This window comes from Scyliorhinus torazame, chromosome 31 (assembly GCF_047496885.1).
Source record: "Scyliorhinus torazame isolate Kashiwa2021f chromosome 31, sScyTor2.1, whole genome shotgun sequence".
NCBI classification, from domain to species: domain Eukaryota; kingdom Metazoa; phylum Chordata; class Chondrichthyes; order Carcharhiniformes; family Scyliorhinidae; genus Scyliorhinus; species Scyliorhinus torazame.
The window spans coordinates 12,077,140-12,096,611 of record NC_092737.1 but is presented as its reverse complement, the minus strand read 5'-3'; the positions used below and the strand labels follow the sequence as shown (position 1 = coordinate 12,096,611).

Below are 19,472 nucleotides of genomic sequence, written 5' to 3'. Positions count from 1 at the left end.
GAATGGTTTAATAGCTTCCCCTTAAAGGGGTAGGAAGGCGAAAGTGTTTAAAGGGTGCAGTCCGAGTGAGTGGAGACATGTGCGGTGCAGTTTGGCGGCGCGGCAATTTAAGCTCTGCTCCCTGCCTTGTGACCCAGGATGGATTTCGAGGATTTCTCCACCTACTTCACGGATCTGGTGGTCTGTCGGCAGATCAACACTTCCTTCTTCAGCTTCCACAAGACCTGGGCGGAGGCCACGCGCTTCAGCGAGTGGATCGTCTGCGCCTATCCGCTCCAGAACCGGAGTGGCGGCTGCCTCAACAACCGCGACACCTTCCTCCAGAACCCTCAGGTAACCCGCGCCGATCGACCATTCCCCTCGACTTCCCGTCACCTCTCCCACTTCCCTGAGTTAGACCCCCCCCCCCAGCCCTCCCCGCCGGGTCTGGGAACGCCTCGATCTTCGAAATGCACATCCGTGTCCTCAAATCTCCCCCTCTCCCCCTCAACCCCTCCTCCCTATCTCCGCAATCTCCTCCAGCTCCATAACAACACCCCCCCCCCCTCTCCCCCCACCGTGTGCCCCGCCGAGATCTCTACACTCTTCCAATTCCGACCCCCGACCCCCTCTATTCCCGTTGCTCACCATTGGCGGAGTGGTTGGCGGTCCCAAGCTCTGGAATTCCCTCCCGAAACCCTCCCTGCCTCTCAAGGGCTCCCTTAAAACCAGCTTCTTTGACCAGGGCTGGTTCGCCGGCCCTAATGTCTCTTTGTGTGTCTCGAAACGTGTTTCATAACACTCCTGCGAGGTGCCTGCCGATTATACGTTTAAGGCAGTCGACGGGAATAGGAAGGAACAGGAGGAGGCCGATCGGCCCATCAAGCCTGTCCCTGCCGCTCAATGAGCTCACGGTTGACCTGTGACCTATTGTCAACTTTGTGTGGGCCCCATGACCCCCCAGTATCTTTGCCAACCCCCAAAAAATCGATCAATCTCAAATTTAAGATTAATCATTGATCCAGAATCAATTGCCATTTGGAGGAGGAAATTCGACACTTCTCCCATCCCCTGTGCGTGGGAATGGTGCCAAATTGCACACTTAAATGTCTGCTGCTACTGTCGTGTTAAGCACACTGAGATAACACGGGCTGCAACTGGATGCAGCTTTAACTGAAAGATACTCCAAACCTTGAAGTTAGTTCAATCCGATTTGTTGAACCTGTTAAACAGTTAGCACTGTGAGTTTGACTCTCTACTAACCCTCGTGTGATTACTCTGTCTGACTGAACCAGACTAGCTCTTAGCCACATGGTGGAGGTGCTGTGTGATATATACACCCTGACTGTCACTGTAGATCTCACCAGTGGAAGGAGGCCGAATGTGAGTTACTTGTGCCTTTTATAGTAGGAAACCACCTCCTAGTGTTCTGCCTGCTGATTGGTTATGTCCTGTTCTCTGTGTTGATTGGCTGCCTGCCACTGCCTGGCTGTATCTCATTATGTGCATGACTGCATATCATGAGAGCTACTTTTGTTTCGACTCTCGCCCAAGTCCGCGACTCCCCAGCTGCTCCCTGCCTATCCTAACTTAACATCCTGATCTTGTTACGACCCCCTGGATCGGGGCTTGGTCAATTCCAGCCCCACTTGACCCGGAATCGCTACACAATTGAAATTAACAAATAATTCTGAGAAAACACCGAAAATCATGGTCCTTGGCTGCCCAATAATTACAGTCACCTGGTTTGTAAATTTAAACACAATTAATTTTATTATTATCAACAATTATTATTAAATATGTAGCAAATACAACTGGTTAACTATTATCTAATTCCTAACCACCCATCTTTAACTCACCCCGTCCTCTATATATAAATATATATATATATATATATATATATACACACACAGAAAACAGACAAACACAGATGGGAAGAGAGGGGTGAAGAAATAATGATGAAAGTAAATGGATGAGTTTTTGTTGCAGATAGTTGTCTTCTGACACACCTTCCTTGTCTAGGCTCTCAGTTTGAGGTTTCTTCTTTCAGTCTGTCATGGTTTTCACCGTAGATTTATCCAGGTTCTCTGTAAGTTCAGAAATACAGCAGCTCTACAGCTTTCTTTTCTGGGCAGCACGGTAGCATAGTGGTTAGCACTGTGGCTTCACAACGCCAGGATCCCAGGTTCGATTTCCCGCTGGGACACTGTCTGTGCGGAGTCTGCACGTTCTCCCTGTGTCTCCGTGGGTTTCTTCCGGGTGCTCCGGTTTCCTCCCACAGTCCAAAGATGTGCAGGTTAGTGGGATTGGCCATGCTAAATTGCCCTTAGTTCAGATGGGGTTACAGGGATAGGGTGGAGGTGTAGGCTTAAGTAGGGTGCTCTTTCCAAGAGCTGGTGCAGACTCAATGGGCCGAATGGCCTCTTCTGCACTGTAAATTCTATGATGATATTTCTGGAGAAAGTGAGAGAGAGAACAGTTTCTTCTCTCAGTGTCCAGGATCCAACTGTCCTTTCCTTGGTTCTCTGATAGCCATCCCACTCGGGTAGGACCCAATCGCCGCCTGTTGCTGGGCAGAATACGGCCTTGTGCCAATTCGTTGGCCACCAGCCAACCATTCAAATCAAATCCCTCCCATCGCACGGGTGCCAGAAAGTCTCAGTTCAACTTTGCAAGTTTTGATTTCCTCACTTCCTCTGCTTGACCCAAAGATATCTGTTCATTAAACGTCCTTCGAAATCCAGGGAATGCAAACTTCAGTTTGCGCAATCTGTCCTCTGATTTAACCCTCGGAGTCCAGGGTGTCAGTCTGGTAAAACTACGTTGTAAATCCAAATCGCTCTGGCCACTTTGCCAGGAGTTGGAAATCCTTGCAAGAAGAAATCTTGTGCCTATCAGTGAGGTTTGACTCTGTTTGTTGAGAGTTCTCTGTGTTGCGTGCTCACCGTTACTCCCTCGTTCTCTGCCCCGCCTCCCACAGTTCGTGTTCAACGTCCCGAGCGATGATTCGGCGCTGCTCTCTCTGCAGCAGGAAGACAGGAGGTTGCATCGCAAAGAGGGGTCGGGACAGAACCTTGCCATTGGATTCGAGATCTTCCGGGTAAGCAGACCCTCTCTCTCTCTCTCTTCTTCCCTCTCTCTGTCTCTGTCTGTCTCCCTCTCTATCACTGTCTGTCTCCCTTTCTCTCTCCTTTCCTCTCTGTCTCTGTCTGTCTCTCTCTTTCTCTCTATCTTTCACTCTCTCTCTTTCCTTCTCTCTCCGTATCTTTCTGTCTGCCTCTCTCCCTCTCTGTTTCTGTCTCTCTGTCTCCCTCTTGCCTTCCCTCTCTCTCCGTCTGTCTGTCTCTCTCGCTGTCTGTCTGTCTGTCTCTTTCCCTCTCTCTCCGTCTATCTGTCTCTCTCTGTCTCTGTCTCTATCTTTCTCTCTCTCTTTCCCTCTCCCTCTCTTTCCTTCTCTCTCTCTCTCTGTCCCTGTCTGTTTTTCTCTCTCTCTTTTTCCTCGTCACTCTCTCTCTGTTTGTCTGTCTCTCTCGCTGTCTGTCTGTCTCTCTCTTTCTCTGTCTCTCTGTCTGTCTGTCTCTCTCGCTGTCTGTCCGTCTCTCTCTCGCTGTCTGTCTGTCTCTCTCTTTCTCTCTCCCGCTGTCTGTCTGTCTCTCTCGCTGTCTGTCCGTCTCTCTCTCTCTGTCTGTCTGTCTCTCTCTTTCCCTCTCTCTCTGTCTGGTTCTCACTGTCTGTCTGTGTGAGATCATGTGAACGAGCAAGTGAGAGAGAGAGAGATAGAATGTTAGGGCCGCATGGTAGCACAGTGGTTAGCACTGTTGCTTCACAGCGCCAGGGTCCCCGGTTCGATTCCCGGCTTGGGTCACTCTCTGTACGGAGTCTGCACGTTCTCCTCGTGTCTGCGTGGGTTTCCTCCGGGTGCTCCGGTTTCCTCCCACAGTCCAAAGATGAGCAGGTTAGGCGAATTGGACATTCGGAATTCTCCCTCTGTGTATCCGAACAGGCGCCAGAATGTGGCGACGAGGGGATTTTCACAGTAACCTCATTACAGTGTTAACGTCAGCCTACATGTGGCACTAATAAAGATTATTATTATTCTTCCTCACTAATACGTGGCCCGTCCCCAAATCATTTCTCTTCTGGCTATAGGTGGAGCAGAACCGGGAGTACCGGATGCACGCGTTCCAGCAGAAGGTCACGGGCTCGACCTACATCAACTCGCGGAGCGTCTTCCTCCGCGCCGAGCTGAAGCAGGGTCGTTATGTCGTCGTCCCGAGCACCTTCGAGCCCGCTCAGTCTGGGAAGTTCCTGCTCCGGCTCTTCACCGAGAAGGCTCCCAAACTCAGGTAGGCGGGCGCTCCGTCACCCCGATCACCGCCGCTTCACCAGCTTCACGCATGGTCCATTAATAACCTCATTTCTGTTTCTTACCCCCCGCCGCTAGGGAGCTGACACTGGACCAACCCAAGCCGTCATTCTGGAGCTGTTGCCTCGGTTACCCAAATCGGGTGACCTCCGTCCACGTCCACAGTGCCGCCGGATTACAGCTTCCAGAATCTTCCACCCGTAAGTAAGAAGTTCTCTCCTCAAACTCTGCCTGTTCCTCCTGGTGAACCCAGTTTGAATCTCGCCTCAGCCGTTCCAGATGCTACCGTTTAATTTACAATTTAAGATCACTCTTCCCCTTTAAGCTGCCCAGTTATGTTGCTCATAGTCACAGAGTTTTTACAGCACAGAAAGAGGCCCTTCGGCCCATCGTGTGTGTGCCGGCCATCAAGCTCTATTCTAACCCCATTTCCCAGCATTTGGTCCGATGCCTTGTTTGCTGCGGAGTTCCAATCGCTCATCTAAAAGCTTCTTAAATGTTGCGGGGGTTCCTGCCTCTCCCACCCTTTCAGGCAGCGAGTTCCAGACTCCCAGCATCCTCTGGGGGAAAAGGTTTTCCTCACAACCCCTCGAAATCTCCTGCCCCGATCTTAAATCTCTGCCCCCTGGTTATTGACCCCCCCTACTGAGGGGAATGGTTCCTTCCGACCCACCCTATCAATGTCCCTTGTAATATTGTCCCCCTCGATCAGGCCCCCCCTCGGCCTTCTCTGCACCAAGGAAAACAACCCCGGCCTAACCAGCCTCTCCCCATAGCTGAGATGCTCCAGCCCAGGCAGCATCCTGGCGAATCTCCCCTGCACCCTCTCCAGCGCAACTTCTGCCACTGTTCTGCCCATCTAACCAGCCTGTCTATATGCTGTAATCTAAGGCTTTCCTCCTCGCTATTTACCACACCACCAATTTCCGCCTCATCTGCGAACGTACTGATCCTACCCCCCCACATTCACATCTAGATCATTAATATGCAGACAGCGAGGGACCCAACACCGATCCCTGCGGCACTTCGCTGGCACAGGCCTCCAGTCACAAAAACAATCTTCGCCCGTCCCCCTCTGCCTCCCGCCACTGAGCCGATTCCGGATCCGATTTCCCGGATTTCCCCGGATCCCGTGGGCCCTTCTCCAGCCTCCCGTGTGGAGCACTAAATGCTGGCTTAACCTTGCGCCCCGTAAATGAACTTTAATAATTGGATGTTGGCCTCAATAACAGTGACTGTGATCGATTGTCGCAAAAACCGCGCCTGGTTCACTAATGTCCCCTTTTGGGACGGAAATCTGCCGTCCTTACCCCGGTCTGGCCTACACGTGACTCCAGACCCACAGCCAATGGGTTTGACTCTTAATCGTCCTCCAAAATGGCCGATGAGACACTCAGTTCAAGGGGCAATTAGGGACGGGCAACAAATGCTAGACCCACAGCCCACGAATAAATAAGGGGGAGAAAAACTCATAAAAATCCGGAGCAGGAGTAAGTCATTAGGCCTGTTGCTCTGGACACTCAGTAAGATCGTGGCTGACGTGATTGTGGCCTTCTGTCCAACCTTTCTGTCTGCCAGACACCTCCCCACCCTCACCGCCGACACCAGCCCCTTAATCCTCATAGATCCAAACTCTGTCTAACTCGGCCTTGAATATGTTCAATGACCCTCAGCCTATAGTGCCCCCTGGAGGAGGGAGTTAACAAAAGCACAGGCTAATGATTTCAGAAGGCAGAAATTCTGCCTCATCCCCGTTGTATATGTGGGCGACCCCATGTTTTTCAACTCTGCACTTTTAGTTCTCGATTCCCCAACCGACAGGCCTAGTTACTTCCTGTCGATCCTCCCTGTTCCCCTCAATATCTCGAACAATGTTTCCATGGTGCCTTTTCGGGAAGGTGACTGGCCAGTTTGGGCAATAGGTGACTCCCAGCCCACACCAACCTGATTGGCCGCCCTCTCGCCCAGCGAGCCTCTCGTTACCATCGGAGCCCCAACGGGGGCTTCCGAAGAAAGGAAGGCCCAGTCCGGCCTTCTTTGGGCAAACCCTTGCCCGCATCGCAGTGAAACGCACAAAGGATGGGTGGGGGTGGGTCACGGCAATGTGAGCGGGTACGCTGAAGCCCATGGTCCCCTCAGCTTTGCTGTAACCTTCTCCCTCTCCCCTCAGCCCCTGATGCCTACGTGGTGATCAGCAGCGAGGGGACCCAAGTGAAATCCATGGTGCACAAGTCAAACGGGAACCCCGACTTTGACCTGAAGGGATTGTTCTACAGGAGACACGAGAAGAAGCCTATTAAAGTTCAGGTGCGTGTGAGGGGTATTGGTCACAGGTCCCCGGGGGGCCTCAGAGGGCAGAGGCTGTCCGTAATTAAAGGCGGTTATGACGCGGCAGGTGGTAAGTACCGAAGGCAAACCTGAAACCACTCCCACAGCGGTTATGCAATTTGTACATCAAGAGGAGTTTTCCAGAACTCCAAATAAGTAACTCTCAGGCCAAGGATGATGATTTTATATTACATTATATTATATATAGTAAGATAAAGTAAATAAAAATAACAATTAAATTACAAGAATGCCTTTGCACAGTTTAAAGTACTTTCCAACACTTACTAGAAGATTGTGCTTAAATACACAGAGTTAAACCCCCTTGTGATGCCAACAGTCCTTATGGATTTCCAAATCTATAAAAGTCCTGTGACTCTGGGCACTGACTCTCACTGGGGACAGTGTCCCTGGGCACTGACTCTCACTGGGTACAGTATCCCTGGGCACTGACTCTCACTGGGTACAGTATCCCTGGGCACTGACTCTCACTGGGTACAGTATCCCTGGGCACTGACTCTCACTGGGTACAGTGTCCCTTGGCACTGACTCTCACTGGGTACAGTGTCCCTGGGCACTGACTCTCACTGGGTACAGTATCCCTGGGCACTGACTCTCACTGGGTACAGTATCCCTGGGCACTGACTCTCACTGGGTACAGTGTCCCTTGGCACTGACTCTCACTGGGTACAGTGTCCCTGGGCACTGACTCTCACTGGGTACAGTGTCCCTGGGCACTGACTCTCACTGGGTACAGTGACTCTGGGCACTGACTCTCACTGGGTACAGTATCCCTGGGCACTGACTCTCACTGGGTACAGTGTCCCTGGGCACTGACTCTCACTGGTTACAGTGTCTCTGGGCACTGACTCTCACTGGGTACAGTGTCCCTGGGCACTGACTCTCACTGGGTACAGTATCCCTGGGCACTGACTCTCACTGGGTACAGTATCCCTGAGCACTGACTCTCACTGGGTACAGTGTCCCTTGGCACTGACTCTGACTGGGTACAGTGTCCCTGGGCACTGACTCTCACTGGGTACAGTGTCCCTGGGCACTGACTCTCACTGGGTACAGTGACTCTGGGCACTGACTCTCACTGGGTACAGTATCCCTGGGCACTGACTCTCACTGGGTACAGTGTCCCTGGGCACTGACTCTCACTGGGTACAGTGTCCCTGGGCACTGACTCTCACTGGGTACAGTGTCCCTGGGCACTGACTCTCACTGGGTACAGTGTCCCTGGGCACTGACTCTCACTGGGTACAGTGTCTCTGGGCACTGACTCTCACTGGGTACAGTGTCCCTGGGCACTGTCCCTCACTGGGTACAGTGACTCTGGGCACTGACTCTCACTGGGTACAGTGTCCCTGGGCACTGACTCTCACTGGGCACAGTGTCTCTGGGCACTGACTCTCACTGGGTACAGTATCCCTGGGCACTGACTCTCACTGGGTACAGTGACTCTGGGCACTGGCTCTCACTGGGTACAGTGTCCCTGGGCACTGACTCTCACTGGGTACAGTATCCCTGGGCACTGACTCTAACTGGGTACAGTGTCCCTGGGCACTGACTCTCACTGGGTACAGAGATTCTGGGCACTGACTCTCACTGGGTACAGTGACTCTGGGCACTGACTCTCACTGGGTACAGTGTCCCTGGGCACTGACTCTCACTGGGTACAGTGTCCTGGGCACTGACTCTCACTGGGTACAGTGTCTCTGGGCACTGGCTCTCACTGGGTACAGTGACTCTGGGCATTGACTCTCACTGGGTACAATGACTCTGGGCACTGACTCTCACTGGGTACAGTGTTCCTGGGCACTGACTCTCACTTGGTACAGTGTCCCTGGGCACTGACTCTCACTGGGTACAGTGACTCTGGGCACTGACTCTCACTGGGTACAGTATCCCTCGGCACTGACTCTCACTGGGTACAGTGTCCCTGGGCACTGACTCTCACTGGGTACAGTGTCTCTGGACACAGACTCTCACTGGGTAGAGTGTCCCTGGGCACTGACTCTCACTGGGTACAGTATCCCTGGGCACTGACTCTCACTGGGTACAGTATCCCTGGGCACTGACTCTCACTGGGTACAGTGTCCCTGGGCACTGGCTCTCACTGGGTACAGTGACTCTGGGCACTGACTCTCACTGGGTACAGTATCCCTGGGCACTGACTCTCACTGGGTACAGTGTCCCTGGGCACTGACTCTCACTGGGTACAGTGTCCCTGGGCACTGACTCTCACTGGGTACAGTGTCCCTGGGCACTGACTCTCACTGGGTACAGTGTCTCTGGGCACTGACTCTCACTGGGTACAGTGTCCCTGGGCACTGTCCCTCACTGGGTACAGTGACTCTGGGCACTGACTCTCACTGGGTACAATGTCCCTGGGCACTGACTCTCACTGGGCACAGTGTCCCTGGGCACTGACTCTCACTGGGTACAGTATCCCTGGGCACTGACTCTCACTGGGTACAGTGACTCTGGGCACTGGCTCTCACTGGGTACAGTGTCCCTGGGCACTGACTCTCACTGGGTACAGTATCCCGGGGCACTGACTCTCACTGGGTACAGTGTCCCTGGGCACTGACTCTCACTGGGTACAGAGACTCTGGGCACTGACTCTCACTGCGTACAGTGACTCTGGGCACTGACTCTCACTGGGTACAGTGTCCCTGGGCACTGAGTCTCACTGGGTACAGTGTCCTGGGCACTGACTCTCACTGGGTACAGTGTCTCTGGGCACTGGCTCTCACTGGGTACAGTGACTCTGGGCATTGACTCTCACTGGGTACAGTGACTCTGGGCACTGACTCTCACTGGGTACAGTGTTCCTGGGCACTGACTCTCACTGGGTACAGTGTCCCTGGGCACTGACTCTCACTGGGTACAGTGACTCTGGGCACTGACTCTCACTGGGTACAGTATCCCTGGGCACTGACTCTCACTGGGTACAGTGTCCCTGGGCACTGACTCTCACTGGGTACAGTGTCTCTGGGCACAGACTCTCACTGGGTACAGTGTCCCTGGGCACTGACTCTCACTGGGTACAATATCCCTGGGCACTGACTCTCACTGGGTACAGTATCCCTGGGCACTGACTCTCACTGGGTACAGTATCCCTGGGCACTGACTCACACTGGGTACAGTGTCCCTTGGCACTGACTCTCACTGGGTGCATTGTCCCTGGGCACTGGCTCTCACTGGGTACAGTGTCCCTGGGAACTGACTCTCACTGGGTACAGTGACTCTGGGCACTGACTCTCACTGGGTACAGTATCCCTGGGCACTGACTCTCACTGGGTACAGTGTCCCTGGGCACTGACTCTCACTGGGTACAGTGTCTCTGGGCACTGACTCTCACTGGGTACAGTGTCCCTGGGCACTGACTCTCACTGGGTACAGTGTCCCTGGGCACTGACTCTCACTGGGTACAGTGTCTCTGGGCACTGACTCTCACTGGGTACAGTGTCCCTGGGCACTGTCCCTCACTGGGTACAGTGACTCTGGGCACTGACTCTCACTGGGTACAATGTCCCTGGGCACTGACTCTCACTGGGCACAGTGTCCCTGGGCACTGACTCTCACTGGGTACAGTATCCCTGGGCACTGACTCTCACTGGGTACAGTGACTCTGGGCACTGGCTCTCACTGGGTACAGTGTCCCTGGGCACTGACTCTCACTGGGTACAGTATCCCAGGGCACTGACTCTCACTGGGTACAGTGTCCCTGGGCACTGACTCTCACTGGGTACAGTGACTCTGGGCACTGACTCTCACTGGGTACAGTGTCCCTGGGCACTGAGTCTCACTGGGTACAGTGTCCTGGGCACTGACTCTCACTGGGTACAGTGTCTCTGGGCACTGGCTCTCACTGGGTACAGTGACTCTGGGCATTGACTCTCACTGGGTACAGTGACTCTGGGCACTGACTCTCACTGGGTACAGTGTTCCTGGGCACTGACTCTCAATGGGTACAGTGTCCCTGGGCACTGACTCTCACTGGGTACAGTGACTCTGGGCACTGACTCTCACTGGGTACAGTATCCCTGGGCACTGACTCTCACTGGGTACAGTGTCCCTGGGCACTGACTCTCACTGGGTACAGTGTCTCTGGGCACAGACTCTCACTGGGTACAGTGTCCCTGGGCACTGACTCTCACTGGGTACAGTATCCCTGGGCACTGACTCTCACTGGGTACAGTATCCCTGGGCACTGACTCTCACTGGGTACAGTGTCCCTTGGCACTGACTCTCACTGGGTGCAGTGTCCTTGGGCACTGGCTCTCACTGGGTACAGTGTCCCTGGGAACTGACTCTCACTGGGTACAGTGACTCTGGGCACTGACTCTCACTGGGTACAGTATCCCTGGGCACTGACTCTCACTGGGTACAGTGTCCCTGGGCACTGACTCTCACTGGGTACAGTGTCTCTGGGCACTGACTCTCACTGGGTACAGTGTCCCTGGGCACTGTCCCTCACTGGGTACAGTGACTCTGGGCACTGACTCTCACTGGGTACAGTGTCCCTGGGCACTGACTCTCACTGGGTACAGTGTCTCTGGGCACTGACTCTCACAGGGTACAGTATCCCTGGGCACTGACTCTCACTGGGTACAGTGACTCTGGGCACTGACTCTCACTGGGTACAGTGTCCCTGGGCACTGACTCTCACTGGGTACAGTATCCCTGGGCACTGACTCTCACTGGGTACAGTGTCCCTGGGCACTGACTCTCACTGGGTACAGAGACTCTGGGCACTGACTCTCACTGGGTACAGTGACTCTGGGCACTGACTGTCACTGGGTACAGTGTCCCTGGGCACTGACTCTCACTGGGTACAGTGTCCTGGGCACTGACTCTCACTGGGTACAGTGTCTCTGGGCACTGGCTCTCACTGGGTACAGTGACTCTGGGCATTGACTCTCACTGGGTACAGTGACTCTGGGCACTGACTCTCACTGGGTACAGTGTCCCTGGGCACTGACTCTCACTGGGTGCAGTGTCCTGGGCACTGGCTCTCACTGGGTACAGTGACTCTGGGCACTGACTCTCACTGGGTACAGTGACTCTGGGCACTGACTCTCACTGGGTACAGTGTCCCTGGGCACTGACTCTCACTGGGTACAGTGACTCTGGGCACTGACTCTCACTGGGTACAGTATCCCTGGGCACTGACTCTCACTGGGTACAGTGTCCCTGGGCACTGACTCTCACTGGGTACAGTGTCCCTGGGCACTGTCCCTCACTGGGTACAGTGACTCTGGGCACTGACTCTCACTGGGTACAGTGTCCCTGGGCACTGACTCTCACTGCGTACAGTGTCTCTGGGCACTGACTCTCACTGGGTACAGTATCCCTGGGCACTGACTCTCACTGGGTACAGTGTCCCTTGGCACTGACTCTCACTGGGTACAGTGTCCCTCGGCACTGACTCTCACTGGGTACAGTGACTCTGGGCACTGACTCTCACTGGGTACAGTGACTCTGGGCACTGACTCTCACTGGGTACAGTGACTCTGGGCACTGACTCTCACTGGGTACAGTGTCCCTGGGCACTGACTCTCACTGGGTACAGTGTCCCTGGGCACTGACTCTCACTGTGTACAGTGTCCCTGGGCACTGACTCTCACTGGGTACAGTGTCTCTGGGCACTGACTCTCACTGGGTACAGTGTCCCTGGGCACTGTCCCTCCCTGGGTACAGTGACTCTGGGCACTGACTCTCACTGGGTACAGTGTCCCTGGGCACTGACTCTCACTGGGCACAGTGTCTCTGGGCACTGACTCTCACTGGGTACAGTATCCCTGGGCACTGACTCTCACTGGGTACAGTGACTCTGGGCACTGGCTCTCACTGGGTACAGTGTCCCTGGGCACTGACTCTCACTGGGTACAGTATCCCTGGGCACTGACTCTCACTGGGTACAGTGTCCCTGGGCACTGACTCTCACTGGGTACAGTGACTCTGGGCACTGACTCTCACTGGGTACAGTATCCCTGGGCACTGACTCTCACTGTGTACAGTGTCCCTGGGCACTGACTCTCACTGGGTACAGTGTCCCTGGGCACTGACTCTCACTGGGTACAGTGTCCCTGGGCACTGACTCTCACTGGGTACAGTGTCTCTGGGCACTGACTCTCACTGGGTACAGTGTCCCTGGGCACTGTCCCTCACTGGGTACAGTGACTCTGGGCACTGACTCTCACTGGGTACAGTGTCCCTGGGCACTGGCTCTCACTGGGCACAGTGTCTCTGGGCACTGACTCTCACTGGGTACAGTATCCCTGGGCACTGACTCTCACTGGGTACAGTGACTCTGGGCACTGGCTCTCACTGGGTACAGTGTCCCTGGGCACTGACTCTCACTGGGTACAGTATCCCTGGGCACTGACTCTCACTGGGTACAGTGTCCCTGGGCACTGACTCTCAATGGGTACAGAGACTCTGGGCACTGACTCTCACTGGGTACAGTGACTCTGGGCACTGACTCTCACTGGGTACAGTGTCCCTGGGCACTGAGTCTCACTGGGTACAGTGTCCTGGGCACTGACTCTCACTGGGTACAGTGTCTCTGGGCACTGGCTCTCACTGGGTACAGTGACTCTGGGCATTGACTCTCATTGGGTACAGTGACTCTGGGCACTGACGCTCACTGGGTACAGTGTTCCTGGGCACTGACTCTCACTGGGTACAGTGTCCCTGGGCACTGACTCTCACTGGGTACAGTGACTCTGGGCACTGACTCTCACTTGGTACAGTATCCCTGGGCACTGACTCTCACTGGGTACAGTGTCCCTGGGCACTGACTCTCACTGGGTACAGTGTCTCTGGGCACAGACTCTCACTGGGTACAGTGTCCCTGGGCACTGACTCTCACTGGGTACAGTATCCCTGGGCACTGACTCTCACTGGGTACAGTATCCCTGGGCACTGACTCTCACTGGGTACAGTGTCCCTTGGCACTGACTCTCACTGGGTGCAGTGTCCCTGGGCACTGGCTCTCACTGGGTACAGTGTCCCTGGGAACTGACTCTCACTGGGTACAGTGACTCTGGGCACTGACTCTCACTGGGTACAGTATCCCTGGGCACTGACTCTCACTGGGTACAGTGTCCCTGGGCACTGACTCTCACTGGGTACAGTGTCTCTGGGCACTGACTCTCACTGGGTACAGTGTCCCTGGGCACTGTCCCTCACTGGGTACAGTGACTCTGGGCACTGACTCTCACTGGGTACAGTGTCCCTGGGCACTGACTCTCACTGGTACAGTGTCTCTGGGCACTGACTCTCACTGGGTACAGTATCCCTGGGCACTGACTCTCACTGGGTACAGTGACTCTGGGCACTGACTCTCACTGGGTAAAGTGTCCCTGGGCACTGACTCTCACTGGGTACAGTATCCCTGGGCACTGACTCTCACTGGGTACAGTGACTCTGGGCACTGACTCTCACTGGGTACAGAGACTCTGGGCACTGACTCTCACTGGGTACAGTGACTCTGGGCACTGACTCTCACTGGGTACAGTGTCCCTGGGCACTGACTCTCACTGGGTACAGTGTCCTGGGCACTGACTCTCACTGGGTACAGTGTCTCTGGGCACTGGCTCTCACTGGATACAGTGACTCTGGGCATTGACTCTCACTGGGTACAGTGACTCTGGGCACTGACTCTCACTGGGTACAGTGTCCCTGGGCACTGACTCTCACTGGGTGCAGTGTCCTGGGCACTGGCTCTCACTGGGTACAGTGACTCTGGGCACTGACTCTCACTGGGTACAGTGACTCTGGGCATTGACTCTCACTGGGTACAGTGTCCCTGGGCACTGACTCTCACTGGGTACAGTGACTCTGGGCACTGACTCTCACTGGGTACAGTATCCCTGGGCACTGACTCTCACTGGGTACAGTGTCCCTGGGCACTGACTCTCACTGGGTACAGTGTCCCAGGGCACTGTCCCTCACTGGGTACAGTGACTCTGGGCACTGACTCTCACTGGGTACAGTGTCCCTGGGCACTGACTCTCACTGGGTACAGGGTCTCTGGGCACTGACTCTCACTGGGTACAGTATCCCTTGGCACTGACTCTCACTGGGTACAGTGTCCCTCAGCACTGACTCTCACTGGGTACAGTGACTCTGGGCACTGACTCTCACTGGGTACAGTGTCCCTGGGCACTGACTCTCACTGGGTACAGTGTCTCTGGGCACTGACTCTCACTGCGTACAGTGTCCCTGGGCACTGTCCCTCACTGGGTACAGTGACTCTGGGCACTGACTCTCACTGGGTACAGTGTCCCTGGGCACTGACTCTCACTGGGTACAGTGTCTCTGGGCACTGACTCTCACTGGGTACAGTATCCCTGGGCACTGACTCTCACTGGGTACAGTGACTCTGGGCACTGACTCTCACTGGGTAAAGTGTCCCTGGGCACTGACTCTCACTGGGTACAGTATCCCTGGGCACTGACTCTCACTGGGTACAGTGTCCCTGGGCACTGACTCTCACTGGGTACAGAGACTCTGGGCACTGACTCTCACTGGGTACAGTGACTCTGGGCACTGACTCTCACTGGGTACAGTGTCCCTGGGCACTGACTCTCACTGGGTACAGTGTCCTGGGCACTGACTCTCACTGGGTACAGTGTCTCTGGGCACTGGCTCTCACTGGATACAGTGACTCTGGGCATTGACTCTCACTGGGTACAGTGACTCTGGGCACTGACTCTCACTGGGTACAGTGTCCCTGGGCACTGACTCTCACTGGGTGCAGTGTCCTGGGCACTGGCTCTCACTGGGTACAGTGACTCTGGGCACTGACTCTCACTGGGTACAGTGACTCTGGGCACTGACTCTCACTGGGTACAGTGTCCCTGGGCACTGACTCTCACTGGGTACAGCGACTCTGGGCACTGACTCTCACTGGGTACAGTATCCCTGGGCACTGACTCTCACTGGGTACAGTGTCCCTGGGCACTGACTCTCACTGGGTACAGTGTCCCAGGGCACTGTCCCTCACTGGGTACAATGACTCTGGGCACTGACTCTCACTGGGTACAGTGTCCCTGGGCACTGACTCTCACTGGGTACAGGGTCTCTGGGCACTGACTCTCACTGGGTACAGTATCCCTTGGCACTGACTCTCACTGGGTACAGTGTCCCTCAGCACTGACTCTCACTGGGTACAGTGACTCTGGGCACTGACTCTCACTGGGTACAGTGACTCTGGGCACTGACTCTCACTGGGTACAGTGACTCTGGGCACTGACTCTCACTGGGTATAGTGTCCCTGGGCACTGATTCTCACTGGGTAAAGTGTCCCTGGGCACTGACTCTCACTGGGTACAGTGTCCCTGGGCACTGACTCTCACTGGGTACAGTGTCCCTGGGCACTGACTCTCACTGGGTACAGAGACTCTGGGCACTGACTCTCACTGGGTACAGTGACTCTGGGCACTGACTCTCACTGGGTACAGTGTCCCTGGGCACTGACTCTCACTGGGTACAGTGTCCTGGGCACTGACTCTCACTGGGTACAGTGTCTCTGGGCACTGGCTCTCACTGGGTACAGTGACTCTGGGCACTGACTCTCACTGGGTACAGTGACTCTGGGCACTGGCTCTCACTGGGTACAGTGACTCTGGGGACTGACTCTCACTGGGTACAGTGACTCTGGGCACTGACTCTCACTGGGTACAGTGACTCTGGGCACTGACTCTCACTGGGTACAGTGTCCCTGGGCACTGACTCTCACTGGGTACAGTGACTCTGGGCACTGACCCTCACTGGGTACAGTGTTCCTGGGCACTGTCCCTCAGTGGGTACAGTGTCCCTGGGCACTGACTCTCACTGGGTACAGTGTCTCTGGGCACAGACTCTCACTGGGTACAGTGTCCCTGGGCACTGACTCTCACTGGGTACAGTATCCCTGGGCACTGACTCTCACTGGGTACAGTATCCCTGGGCACTGACTCTCACTGGGTACAGTGTCCCTTGGCACTGACTCTCACTGGGTGCAGTGTCCCTGGGCACTGGCTCTCACTGGGTACAGTGTCCCTGGGAACTGACTCTCACTGGGTACAGTGACTCTGGGCACTGACTCTCACTGGGTACAGTATCCCTGGGCACTGACTCTCACTGGGTACAGTGTCCCTGGGCACTGACTCTCACTGGGTACAGTGTCTCTGGGCACTGACTCTCACTGGGTACAGTGTCCCTGGGCACTGTCCCTCACTGGGTACAGTGACTCTGGGCACTGACTCTCACTGGGTACAGTGTCCCTGGGCACTGACTCTCACTGGGTACAGTGTCTCTGGGCACTGACTCTCACTGGGTACAGTATCCCTGGGCACTGACTCTCACTGGGTACAGTGACTCTGGGCACTGACTCTCACTGGGTAAAGTGTCCCTGGGCACTGACTCTCACTGGGTACAGTATCCCTGGGCACTGACTCTCACTGGGTACAGTGTCCCTGGGCACTGACTCTCACTGGGTACAGAGACTCTGGGCACTGACTCTCACTGGGTACAGTGACTCTGGGCACTGACTCTCACTGGGTACAGTGTCCCTGGGCACTGACTCTCACTGGGTACAGTGTCCTGGGCACTGACTCTCACTGGGTACAGTGTCTCTGGGCACTGGCTCTCACTGGATACAGTGACTCTGGGCATTGACTCTCACTGGGTACAGTGACTCTGGGCACTGACTCTCACTGGGTACAGTGTCCCTGGGCACTGACTCTCACTGGGTGCAGTGTCCTGGGCACTGGCTCTCACTGGGTACAGTGACTCTGGGCACTGACTCTCACTGGGTACAGTGACTCTGGGCACTGACTCTCACTGGGTACAGTGTCCCTGGGCACTGACTCTCACTGGGTACAGTGACTCTGGGCACTGACTCTCACTGGGTACAGTATCCCTGGGCACTGACTCTCACTGGGTACAGTGTCCCTGGGCACTGACTCTCACTGGGTACAGTGTCCCAGGGCACTGTCCCTCACTGGGTACAGTGACTCTGGGCACTGACTCTCACTGGGTACAGTGTCCCTGGGCACTGACTCTCACTGGGTACAGGGTCTCTGGGCACTGACTCTCACTGGGTACAGTATCCCTTGGCACTGACTCTCACTGGGTACAGTGTCCCTCAGCACTGACTCTCACTGGGTACAGTGACTCTGGGCACTGACTCTCACTGGGTACAGTGTCCCTGGGCACTGACTCTCACTGGGTACAGTGTCTCTGGGCACTGACTCTCACTGCGTACAGTGTCCCTGGGCACTGTCCCTCACTGGGTACAGTGACTCTGGGCACTGACTCTCACTGGGTACAGTGTCCCTGGGCACTGACTCTCACTGGGTACAGTGTCTCTGGGCACTGACTCTCACTGGGTACAGTATCCCTGGGCACTGACTCTCACTGGGTACAGTGACTCTGGGCACTGACTCTCACTGGGTAAAGTGTCCCTGGGCACTGACTCTCACTGGGTACAGTATCCCTGGGCACTGACTCTCACTGGGTACAGTGTCCCTGGGCACTGACTCTCACTGGGTACAGAGACTCTGGGCACTGACTCTCACTGGGTACAGTGACTCTGGGCACTGACTCTCACTGGGTACAGTGTCCCTGGGCACTGACTCTCACTGGGTACAGTGTCCTGGGCACTGACTCTCACTGGGTACAGTGTCTCTGGGCACTGGCTCTCACTGGATACAGTGACTCTGGGCATTGACTCTCACTGGGTACAGTGACTCTGGGCACTGACTCTCACTGGGTACAGTGTCCCTGGGCACTGACTCTCACTGGGTGCAGTGTCCTGGGCACTGGCTCTCACTGGGTACAGTGACTCTGGGCACTGACTCTCACTGGGTACAGTGACTCTGGGCACTGACTCTCACTGGGTACAGTGTCCCTGGGCACTGACTCTCACTGGGTACAGTGACTCTGGGCACTGACTCTCACTGGGTACAGTATCCCTGGGCACTGACTCTCACTGGGTACAGTGTCCCTGGGCACTGACTCTCACTGGGTACAGTGTCCCAGGGCACTGTCCCTCACTGGGTACAGTGACTCTGGGCACTGACTCTCACTGGGTACAGTGTCCCTGGGCACTGACTCTCACTGGGTACAGGGTCTCTGGGCACTGACTCTCACTGGGTACAGTATCCCTTGGCACTGACTCTCACTGGGTACAGTGTCCCTCAGCACTGACTCTCACTGGGTACAGTGACTCTGGGCACTGACTCTCACTGGGTACAGTGACTCTGGGCACTGACTCTCACTGGGTACAGTGACTCTGGGCACTGACTCTCACTGGGTATAGTGTCCCTGGGCACTGATTCTCACTGGGTAAAGTGTCCCTGGGCACTGACTCTCACTGGGTACAGTGTCCCTGGGCACTGACTCTCACTGGGTACAGTGTCCCTGGGCACTGACTCTCACTGGGTACAGAGACTCTGGGCACTGACTCTCACTGGGTACAGTGACTCTGGGCACTGACTCTCACTGGGTACAGTGTCCCTGGGCACTGACTCTCACTGGGTACAGTGTCCTGGGCACTGACTCTCACTGGGTACAGTGTCTCTGGGCACTGGCTCTCACTGGGTACAGTGACTCTGGGCACTGACTCTCACTGGGTACAGTGACTCTGGGCACTGGCTCTCACTGGGTACAGTGACTCTGGGGACTGACTCTCACTGGGTACAGTGACTCTGGGCACTGACTCTCACTGGGTACAGTGACTCTGGGCACTGACTCTCACTGGGTACAGTGTCCCTGGGCACTGACTCTCACTGGGTAC

General features: G+C 55.3%; 1 protein-coding gene across 1 annotated transcript in view; it reads left to right on the top strand.

The window, feature by feature from the left end:
* Nucleotides 1–19,472, top strand: part of LOC140404689 (calpain-5-like) — a 92,323-nt gene that overhangs the window by 48,221 nt on the left and 24,630 nt on the right. Inside the window, 5 exon segments of the mRNA XM_072493350.1 lie at nucleotides 138–333; nucleotides 2,960–3,079; nucleotides 4,129–4,325; nucleotides 4,424–4,545; nucleotides 6,516–6,652. Of these exon segments, the coding sequence (XP_072349451.1) occupies nucleotides 138–333; nucleotides 2,960–3,079; nucleotides 4,129–4,325; nucleotides 4,424–4,545; nucleotides 6,516–6,652 (772 nt within the window).